The sequence below is a fragment of the Condylostylus longicornis genome, unplaced genomic scaffold (assembly GCF_029603195.1).
Source record: "Condylostylus longicornis isolate FDR11 unplaced genomic scaffold, ASM2960319v2 ptg000026l, whole genome shotgun sequence".
Taxonomy (NCBI): Eukaryota; Metazoa; Arthropoda; class Insecta; order Diptera; family Dolichopodidae; genus Condylostylus; species Condylostylus longicornis.
This window is the reverse complement of record NW_026577995.1, coordinates 659,785-670,791: the sequence shown is the minus strand read 5'-3', so window position 1 is coordinate 670,791 and position 11,007 is coordinate 659,785. Positions and strand designations below refer to the sequence as shown.

General features: G+C 27.9%; 3 protein-coding genes across 3 annotated transcripts; 1 reads left to right on the top strand and 2 right to left on the bottom strand.

Moving 5' to 3' along the window:
• Positions 1-107: 107 nt before the first annotated feature.
• LOC129607064 (nucleoplasmin-like protein) lies at positions 108-2,436 on the top strand. The gene is made up of 5 exons (XM_055517768.1): positions 108-296; positions 901-960; positions 1,036-1,112; positions 1,182-1,386; positions 2,263-2,436. Exons 1-5 carry the CDS (start codon positions 272-274, stop codon positions 2,322-2,324), a joined length of 429 nt encoding a protein of 142 aa, XP_055373743.1. The 5' UTR covers positions 108-271; the 3' UTR covers positions 2,325-2,436.
• Positions 2,437-2,513: 77 nt separating this feature from the next.
• Positions 2,514-6,587, bottom strand: LOC129607063 (ADAM 17-like protease). The gene is made up of 17 exons (XM_055517767.1): positions 6,461-6,587; positions 6,161-6,400; positions 5,968-6,089; positions 5,277-5,427; positions 4,967-5,217; positions 4,831-4,890; positions 4,632-4,766; positions 4,426-4,564; positions 3,973-4,208; positions 3,789-3,897; positions 3,495-3,731; positions 3,321-3,441; positions 3,183-3,247; positions 3,091-3,122; positions 2,922-3,027; positions 2,700-2,859; positions 2,514-2,649 (listed from the first exon to the last, which is right to left on the bottom strand). The coding sequence occupies exons 1-17, from the start codon at positions 6,519-6,521 to the stop codon at positions 2,610-2,612; spliced, it is 2,265 nt and encodes a 754-aa protein (XP_055373742.1). The 5' UTR covers positions 6,522-6,587; the 3' UTR covers positions 2,514-2,609.
• A 1,556-nt stretch (positions 6,588-8,143) lies between these two features.
• Positions 8,144-10,544, bottom strand: LOC129607114 (cysteine protease ATG4C). Its single transcript, XM_055517851.1, has 6 exons — positions 10,459-10,544; positions 9,525-10,393; positions 9,391-9,467; positions 9,038-9,331; positions 8,730-8,926; positions 8,144-8,648 (listed from the first exon to the last, which is right to left on the bottom strand). Exons 2-6 carry the CDS (start codon positions 10,391-10,393, stop codon positions 8,400-8,402), a joined length of 1,686 nt encoding a protein of 561 aa, XP_055373826.1. The 5' UTR covers positions 10,459-10,544; the 3' UTR covers positions 8,144-8,399.
• Positions 10,545-11,007: the final 463 nt, after the last annotated feature.

Genomic DNA, 11,007 nt, shown 5'->3' with positions numbered 1-11,007 from the left:
TTTTTGGAAGCGAGACTAAACATCACAAAATTAAAGCAGAGCGTTTCATAAATTCAAAGCGTCTAAAAAAATATTTTGAAATTTTCAACCCTGAAATACACACCTACATTGTATGGAACTATTACTACTCTTTATCTCCTTTTTAGATCTTTGTGGTGATATTGAAGTTTTTTAAAAAGGATTTGGTTAATTTTTTAATAAATAAATACACGCGGTGTACATTAAAATTTTAATCCGGTACTTTTTGTAAAATACGTTTTCTAAAAAAAATATGGGGGATACAGAAACTTTCTATGGTAAGTGTTAAAATGTGTGACTAAATTTGCCGGTTGATTCTTTAAAATTGATCTACGCATAATTTTAATTCTAAAGTTTTTTAATATGTCCATAATATGATATTAATATCTTTTTATTCGTTTATATGCAAAATTTGTAAGTAGATGATTCAATTTATGTCGCAACCTAACCTCTAAATACTACAAAATTTGTTACATACATACATCTTTCATTAAATATTCTTAGAAACTGATGTTTGGAAGGATACAAACGCTTAAAATGCTTGTTTTGTATGCAATAAACTATATGCACATACATACGTATAAGTATATTTACACAAACTCTGCATATGTACATATATATGTATCCATCTTATGAACATTGTATGTACATACTTTGGTTTATTTTATTTATTGTGACCTTGATCATGAAAATGAACCATTACGATTCACGTTTATAAAAGAACATACTTAAAAGTAAAATAATTTTAAAGATAATCTGCTTCCTAAATGTATGTATGTACCTCCAATATAACGTTAATGAGTTTTATTCTAATGTTAACTCTTCAAACAAATTAATGACATTAAAATATAATTTATTAACTTTACTCTTTTATATTCTTAGCCGTAACATTGAGTGAAACTGATTCTGTAGCACAATTTGAATTGCAGAATGAAGATGAAGGTAAGTTTTACCTACCTTATTGCAGGTTTAAATATTTTTGTTGATTATTATTTTTAATGGATCTCACAAAATTAGTGGTGCTTGAGAAACTCATTATTAGACAAATTGTCTTAGGAGCAGAAGCGGCGGAAGGTGAATTTAATGTAGTTCAAGTAAGCAGATTCGTCTTTTTCAACAAATACTTAATTTAAAATTTAATTTCTAATGTTGCATTTAATTAGGTTGAAAAAGACGATCTAAAAATTCCAATTGCTGTTCTTAAGGCCGGGGAAACTAGGATCTTAAAACCAAATTTAGAATTTCCAAATTCGTCCGTTACGTTTAAATTGATTCAAGGAAAAGGCCCAGTTTATATGCATGGACAGCATGTTGTAAGCGAAGCTGATGTTGTGGATGGTCAAGGCTTGTATGAAGAAGAGGAGGAAGGTAAGAACGTATTTTTTTATACTTATAAAATATAATGTAAGAAGCGGCGTCAACAAAAGATGTAAGGTATTAAACAGTTTTTAAAACGTTTAATGTTATGGTAGGTACATAACTGTGTATAGGTTCCTAAATCTTTCATAAATAATAAAATTAATAAGAATAATAAGATTCATAAGAACGCGATTACCTTGCTTTTATTGAAAAACATTTAAAAGAATAAGAGTTACATATGTATATGCGTGTAGTTTTGAATTTGTTTATGCTAAAAATTTTGTAGGTCTATCTACTAAAAACTTTCAACTTAATTTAGCTACTATGTTAATAAAAGTTCTTGTGATGCAATTTATAAATGTACCTACATACATAAATAACACATTGTATGCATTCCATTAAATTAATATAGAAAACGTCTTTATAAAACGGAGAAATTTAGCGCTGAATGGAATTTCTCCCTCATTTGGAAAATCTTGCAATCTCTGTTAAAATAAGTTATTACATACATATATTACATTGGTATTACTTTAAAAAAACCATCAGTTCAATCATAGGGGTTTCACTAATATTTTAATTTATAAATATTCCGTATTGTAGAGAAATTATTGGCAGAATTTATATACTTAAAATGTCCAGAGTACTTACATACGTAAATTATTTCGAAAAAATTGGAAATGTATAAATATTTATTTACAAATTATATTATGCAAAACACATTTTCTTATACAAAGCATTCTATGGCCGAAAATACTAAAAAACCATTTGAATAAATTTTGTTTATTCTTTTGTCAATAATTTTCATCTGATTAAGAGTTTAATAAAAGTTTAATATGCAATAAAATATTATGTAAGCAATAATTGATAAAAAATTTGTTTTTTTAGGTGATATGGATGAAGAAGAACAAGGAGTTCAAACAAATGGAAAAGATTCAAAAAGAAAATAAAATAAAAAAAAACATTTGTACTATAAGCAGCTTTGTAAACTCAAAATTAATCAGATATGTATGTGAAAAAGTGAAATATGTATTATTTTTTCAATCATAAATCAAAAACAAATAGAATGTAAAAAAATGATGTACTGACATTGATTCAGTAATAAATTTTATCTTCCAAAACTTTTACAAAAAAAAAAATCCTTTTAAAATTTTTTTTTATTGATAAAATGCCGTTATTTAAAATTTAATATGAACACAAGAACATAATACTTAAATCTATGGTTGATTGCACAGTTATATAAGCTTGTTCATTGGGATTTTCTGCCGCGGAACTCTAGAAAAATTTTCTTTTAATATTAATACAAAATTTCAACTATGAAATACCTTATATGTATAACCCTCCGTCGGTCATTCGGGTGTATTAGATCTAATTTTTGACACCAATCTATATTTTTCATCTCTCTCCTCATTTTCTTGCGATCGAAATATGAAACCACACAACTGGCTGGTATCCAAAATATTGAAGTAAGTACGACAATAGCCACTTAAATAAAATAATTTTACGTATATATTTATGCATTTTAAAAATCAAATTTGTTAACATACTGACAATGTTGTCTTTCAAAAATCTTAATACTTTGTTTATATTGATTTCTTCTATAATATCCCAAAATCTCTCGACTACATCTTGAATTGTTTTTTCACAAACACCCTTAAACATTTTACGAATATTATTAAATTTTTACTTTAACTTACAAAACAAACAGAAATTTACTTTGTTACAAAACCCTTGGATACAAGGTGTGCCTATTGAATAAAATTAAAATTACATAGTGTTCTTAAAAGTTATTAATAACATCTTAATACCATCTGGTAGTACATCTGGTGGTTCAACTGGAAAACATGTCTCATTTATACTCATACGACAACACCTGGAACCATTGAATATTATAAATTTACTTTTGCACTTGAATTTTTTTAATCAAAATTTTCTATGCAAAATACCTCTTGCATGCATCTAATATGATGTCACACATACAACTTTGCAATCCTTGTGTTTCGCAATATGGTACACATTTACCATTACGACATTGTCCTTTTTCTTGGCACACGGTGCCATCCGCCACTGAAAACAAATATTTATTAGTTAATTTAATAGACAGAAACACATTTAAATACTTGGTGGAGATTTGGGGCACTCCGCATGTGCACCCGTACATCGAGCTTCTTGTTCACACGTTGCATATTGTGCTTCACGACATTTATGTCCTACAGGCATAAATTGGCAGTTTTGGCAACATGGAGAATTTTTATCACTACAAACAGCACCTTGTGCTCGTCGAAGTTTACAATTTTTATCACAGCAAGCATCATTATCTTCAGTTCCTAGTAAACCAGCATCACATTGTTCATCGCCTTTAGAAAATTAAAATGTACTAAAAATACAAACAGAAAATTTTGAAACTATGACACCTTCTACACGTAAATTTCCACAGAATGATTCCTCCGGCTCCGAAAAGCATCTACCAGATTTTGCTTGGAGAACCTTTCTAATAGATCTCAAAGAGCACGGTGAAAATTTCTTAAAAAAAATTGTTATGTACATATATATTGTTATTTTTTTTTTCTAATTGAAGCTAATCATAAGCATAATTACTTTATTATTAACATCATAACCGCTGACTGAATATGTATACATTAGAAAACTACCGCCTTGAGAAGCACTAGGTGAACATTCTGGTATATCAGGATCATGTTCCGATCCCCAATTATGGCCAAATTCATGAGCTGTTACTAAATCTGCTTCTCTCGTAATCACTCTTTGACCGTAATGATTTCGTGAACTGCTTAACCCCGAATTCAAATATAGTGTGTATCCATTCTTAAAGTATTCTAAAAATAATTAATTTACAGTTACTTAATTCATAAAAATTATGAAATGAAAAAAAAAGGCCTTGCTGAAAGAAAAATTAATAACAATTCAAGTTTATATGCATATAAAAATTCTATGCAAAGCAGTAACAATAGACACATTTTTTATTTATATCTAAATGTGTATGAATATATTATATTAATAAACATAAATTAAAATTAAAATATGTTTTTGAACCTGGAGTGCATATTCCTCCAACTGAATTTCTTCTTGGTGAACCAACGTAAGCCAAACCTAATATTCCACCTTCAAACTTTAGATCAGTAAATAAATGAGCAAGACAAAAATCTTTGTGGCTGTACTCTCTTGAAAAAACCTTTAAAATTCGTTAAAAATATTAAGGATTGTGTATAATAGAATAATAATATTTATACAAATTTTACTTCTAAAAGATTGCGGACGTCCCACTTTTCACGGATCATGTTATAATGCGCCTCACCTCCTCTTACACGGGTGGGTTCAGAATGAACAACAATTTTTTTTATGACAAATCCCATTCCTTTAAAACCTTCAGTATCCTAGCATGCGAAAAGATTAAAATAGGTAAATTTATTGTAAACTTATTTTGTCGTGTATAATTACCGATCTGTCTTGCCAAATTGTGTCGTTATATATTTTGTGTACCCGATCAATTAAACTTATCTAAATTGAAAAAGAATTTTTTGTACTTATATTCATATAACATAAAATAAACTTTAAAAATCATTAATTTTCATACTAGATAGTTTATTGTAGTTTTTGTATTCCCTCCGCCCATTTCCTGAAAAAATCTATAATCTGCTACTAATAACAGTGGGCATCGTGTCTTTGTTGGGGTATATTCATATGTATCAGCTTGACGTTTTCTACGTTTTAGAAAATTTGCTGTATAATTTATTGTGTAATTTAAATTTTGTGCTACATCATCATCTTCTTCAAAAATGAATTCATCAAAAAGATCATCGTCTTCGTCACCTGGTTGGTCAATTTCTTAAAGAGTTGAATAAATACTGTTTATTACAAAATAAAATTACAACAATAATTAGTACCTAATCCTTCTTTTATATAGCCACAGGTCATAGGCGCGTCTTGTATCTCTTCAACATGTTTATGATCTTTATTCCAAATTGTCTTTACATCCGAAATTTTATAAGCCACCATAGTTTGTTCGCTCAAATGCGGGAAATGCCTCCAAGACGGCTATTAATTTAGAAATTTGTTTTACTTTTGAACTTCATAATATTTGTTATTTATACATTGTAAATTTTTATTAAATGAAACTTTTTGTGTTTGAAATAATAAAATCTTAAATTTTATAAATTAAAATCATACTGTTAAAATAAATTTTATAAATTAAAGTGGTCGGCGTTAATAATATCCAAAAAAAATCGTACAAAAATGTATTTGATTGAAAAAAATATTTTTAATCTGAAAAAGAGAATTTTCAGCCTCGAAAAAATATTAATAAAATATTCAAATATTTTACAATAGGTAAAATGTTACATAAAATAAAATATGTATAATTTATTCAAACGCTTATTATAAGAATAATTTTGAACAGTATTAAAAATTAATGACCACGTTACATAGCTCGGAAAAAAATCCAATAAAAAGTTCACAAGGGTTAAAATTCTTAAAAAATATTTTAAAATAGAGTTATATTTTTGTGTTATTTTTCCTCAAAATTTAAGAAAAATAAGTATCTTTTCAAAAAATTTAATGAATGCATTTTATACATACTTCAATGTGATACGTTTCATCATCTAACACAATGGATCCAGTCACTAAACCGTCTTCAATATGAGCTCGAACAGACGAATTCAATGCGCCAAAAACCCTACCAGCATAAAAATTTGTATGATCTAAAATAATTTATATAATTTTTAATGGAATCAACGTTATAAAAATGTATTAAAATTATATTTTTCCATACCTAAATGAACTATAGTTTCATTACCATCTTTGTCAACTGAATAAGCTCGAAAATTACTATGAAGAACTTCTCTATGAGGATTTAAAATTAAGCGAAAATTTTTTCCAAGTACTTTAAATTCGATTTCTTTTATCACGTTATAAGGGTGAGAGCTATGTTTTGTGCCTCTTTTAATAATTTTGTGTTGAATTTGATCTGCGTGAATTGTTTCATAATGCCTTAAGCTTTTGTGCAATGTTGCTATCGTGAGAAAAAATAAATATTTTAAAATATAATCGAATTTCAACAAATTTTACTTACAAGCTTCTTGTAAGATTAGAAAAACCATAAAAATTATATTTATATTATATTTTAAATGCATTTTCAATTTTCGAAACTAAAGCTTTACAAAAAGTACCATTATTGCCATGAAAAATCGATACCCAAATAATATTTGACGCACAATGAATATCGAATTTTTGTCGACTCTCGAATTTTATTCATGTCTAAATACGCATGAATCGTTTTGAATTTTTACTGAGTTACCTGTTGCATCCTAATAATCTAACTATATTCTGCAAACAATCTGATTTTAGCATGATAACTAAAGGTAATCGAAAATATTTTAACAACTTCAATAGCAAAAATGCGTATCACGCTGGCTAAAATTATTTACGTACATAATTTAAAATGATAAAATTGTACATATATTATACTGCATACTAAAATATATTTAAGCATTTGTACACATAACATATATATGTACATATGTATATAATATTATCTGTAAGTGTAAAATAAGATTCTTAGAGAACCAAAAAATATTTTGAAATATTGAAATTATATATTCAGGGACAAGTACATACATATGTAGTACATGAGTTATGTATGTGCTTCTAAGATCAAAAAAGATCTTGATCAATTTTGCTTCAATCTAGAAAATGTACATATGTATGTATATTTCGACAAATTTAATTTCGTATAAATTACAAAATAAAGTGTAACGAAAATACAAAATTTGTATTAAGTACGGAATATTGTTTATTTTGTATTAAAGACTTAAAGTAAATCCTCAATAAGAATATGTACATATGTACACTGGTGAATAGCTAAATAAGACACTCTAGCTAATATTAATCTTTTGGAACATACTGCCTCCCTCTCTCAGAATTGCAAAAACATTGGTTATATATTTTTTTGATGATAGCTTACAGAATTTAAAAAAAAAGTTTTACAGATAACGGGAATTTTTGTTTTCGATATAACAGACGCCTTAAATGTACTGGTTCAATTATACTATGGACATTTAAATAAGACAGTGTGCAAAAGTAGCAATTATTTTAATAATTTTCGAAAGTAAAAGCTAACAATTATTGAATTTTTCGAATTTTAGAGCTTCTATAATAAGAAATAAATATTGCTAAGAAATATTGTGGAAGTATTCATAAAAAAGGAAAATGGGGAGAGGAAAACACTGAACTCCAGATTAAAGGCGGTTAAGTTGGAGTATGTTTGAAAAAGGTACTAGTAAGAGCCAAATTTCGACCCTGGTCGAAAAATATATTATGGACTGATGAAAGTAAGTTTAATAGAGTCTGTAGCGACGGTAAATGCTACGTGTGTTGCCGGAAAAATGAGTCTTGCAACCAGCTCTACTCTTTAGCACGGTGGTAAATATTAAAATTTCCTGTTTTAATTTTAAAAAATTGCGGTGTCTTATTTAGCTGGCCCTTAGTGTATATACAAATAGGATTTAAAGTTTTATTAATAGTTAATAACAATAATTTTATAACAGTAACGGAAATAATTAATATTTCCGCATTTTCAAAATACTCCACTAGTTAATTTCAAGTTATTCAACGTTATATTTTAATCAATTGGACTATTGAAATTTCTGTTAAGGGTTTGGTAACTGGGTAAAAGTGTTATTTGGAATACAAGTATAATTTCGTATTTATTAAAGTATAAACAAAATTTAGTCAACAATTATTAGTTTAAGATTGATCATAAATAATACTTATTATTTATTTTTAGAATACATTACAGTGAGAATTACAATAAAGAGATCGAAAACAAAACAGTTTTATACAGAACATACACTCGCATACTATAGCTATTTATTTGTTAGCTTATTCTATTCTTATAAATAAAACATTATCACGATACAATACATTTTGTTTTATATTATTTTATATAAATTTCTTATCTAATATTCGATTACAGTTAAATATTATTTTATTTCTCGTTCAAAACTAAATTGTTACAGAATAACGAATTCTTCGGTTTCATCATTGTCATCATCATCAGTGCATAATTCTAGTCTCAATTGAGCTAATTGTTCTTGCAAAGGTTTATATACAGATTCTGGTGGGCTATTTTTTTCTTGTTCACAACTTTTTCCTTTAGAAAATGAAAAAATAGGATAATTTACATCAATACTGTTTGGTATAGAATTTTCATCAGTTTGAAGTCTTTCTATATTTGACGCAAATCTAAATGGATGTAAGTACTGCATTAAAAAAAAAATTAAAAAAGAATTATTTTATGTACACACTCCTTTTGTGGTTTTTATTTTTATATAATAACTTACCGGTTGAACACTTGTAATAAAATTATCGAAATCTGATTTTGTTTGGCAATAAAACCCTACACAACAACTAGGATCCATTTTTGAGGCCTTTAATTTCCTAGGAGACTTGCAATGAAAAGAATTTGCTGGAAAATTGTCTTGACTAACATCTACTACTTCTTGACAGTAATGTGGGTCCAAATGAATCATTTTATCTTCTAAAAATAAGGGAAAAAAAAGTTAATGATCCCACCATATATGTTTAGCAAATTTTATATGAAAATTAATTGAAAATTGTGCACTAAAATTTTCTATATAATTTGTAATACCTTGAAAACCTATAAAATATAAAGAATGTTTTGGTCTTCCGCCGATTATACCAATACAATGCTCAACACTAAGTAGCAATTTCAAGCAATGTGCGTAGACAGCATTTAATTTTTCTGCCCCCAATCTTAAAGGAACTAGAATAATTAAAGATTTCCAGTGTAATTGGGATGCATTAGAGCTGGATGACGCTACATTTTTTGCTGGAAAATTATTTTTCGATGTTTGCCAAGGAACGTTTGGATACACATGTTTATCTGGGACTAGACATTGATCTAATACATCTTGTATGTATACTGAAAAATTCAAAATTTTTTGTTTATGTCTATAAATTTTTTCAATTAATTTTAATTACTTGTGCAATCTTTTGCGACATATAAAACTAAGTTATCGAAATCAGCGTTTTCTTGCCTTGCTTGGTCAACAGCTTGTCTAAAAAATTCAATATCATAAAATTCAGAATTTAAAAAAATATATCATTTGAAATACCTTAAAAGATGTGATACTGAAGAGGGACCGTACCAGTCTCCAGGTTTTTTTCCCATCTCTTGACCTAAACTGCATAACGTATGAATTGAAAATGGGTTATTTTTTGATGAACTATCACCGAACCAACGTATAATTTTTCTGTGCATATGATCCTCATATGTAGTATTTATCTGAGTTTCGGGATCCCAACGCCAACTTCTGCCTAGGAAATGACACACTAAACCTTGAGCTAAAAGCATTTGTCCACTTCTAAGCATACAACCCCACCCACAATCAGAAGTGTAATCGGAACCATTCATAGTTTGAAACTCTCTTCTGTATGTCATCCAAAGTCTGCTAAAAAAATCTTTCCGAAACCCTTCAATCCCTTCTTCCCAAGGGTTTTCGCTATTTTCACTTTCCATAACATCCATGCCAAATTCTTGTATTACTGTTTCTTCCGGTCCTCCATCGTTTGTTCTATTTTCAATTTGATTTGAAAATTCTGCTGAATTTTCCATTGAGGAGTTAGGTGTAGATTTTCGATGATAACATCTACCAAGTAGCCAAATGGGCTGCTCTTTTGAAAAATTTGAACGAATTTTACCGCTCCAACCATATTTTACATTGTGCCACATTGACATAAGTTTGGTCTCCATTCCTCTTGTTGGAGTGCGCCCAGAAGGCGATACCCCATCTCCTTCTTCATTTGTAGAATTAATCATACTCCCATTATAAAATTGAGAAAATGCATTTATTATTCTAGATGATGAAATTTTCCTAGACGGTGTATTTATTTCTGGAGTTCTTCTTAGTCTCTCCCTACAATCTTCTCCCTGTTCATACACAGCGATTTCATTTTTTGCATTGATAACTTTATCAATGTTCATCTAAAAATAAATAAGTCAACTTAACAAAACTAAGGAACTACGTATTTTCAAAATATTATTTTTACTTTAAATTAAACTAATCTAAATTAAATAAATTATTTTCACAAAAATCAAAACAATTCCAAAAACTCCTGACTTTGACGTTTTTTATTGGCATTTCATTTATCCAATACTTCATTGGACAAGTTTAATTTTTATTCAGAGCTGCCAATTATTGCAAGTTTTTACTTCTCAAATTTATAGTTAACCAACGTTAAATATAGTTTAAAAACTCTTTATCTGTCCTATCTTATGTGAGCGTTTTCGTTCTTTACATCCGAGTAGATTCATCCAATTCTACAAGATCATATTCAAGTTGTGCTATATGCACTCAAAAAAGCAAAAAAACATTTTGTTGAAGACGTAAAATCTGACCCCCATCTGATAAATTGATAAATTCCATCATGTTTTTTTGAAAAAGATGATGATTTTTGACAATTTTCTAAAACTTAAAAATTTTTATTCTAACAGAAATTTGAAGTTTTCTTAGCATGTCAAAAATTCAAACTTCAAATCAAAATTTTAACTATAATTTTGATTAAATATATTTTCGAGTTTTTTCCATATTTTTTTGT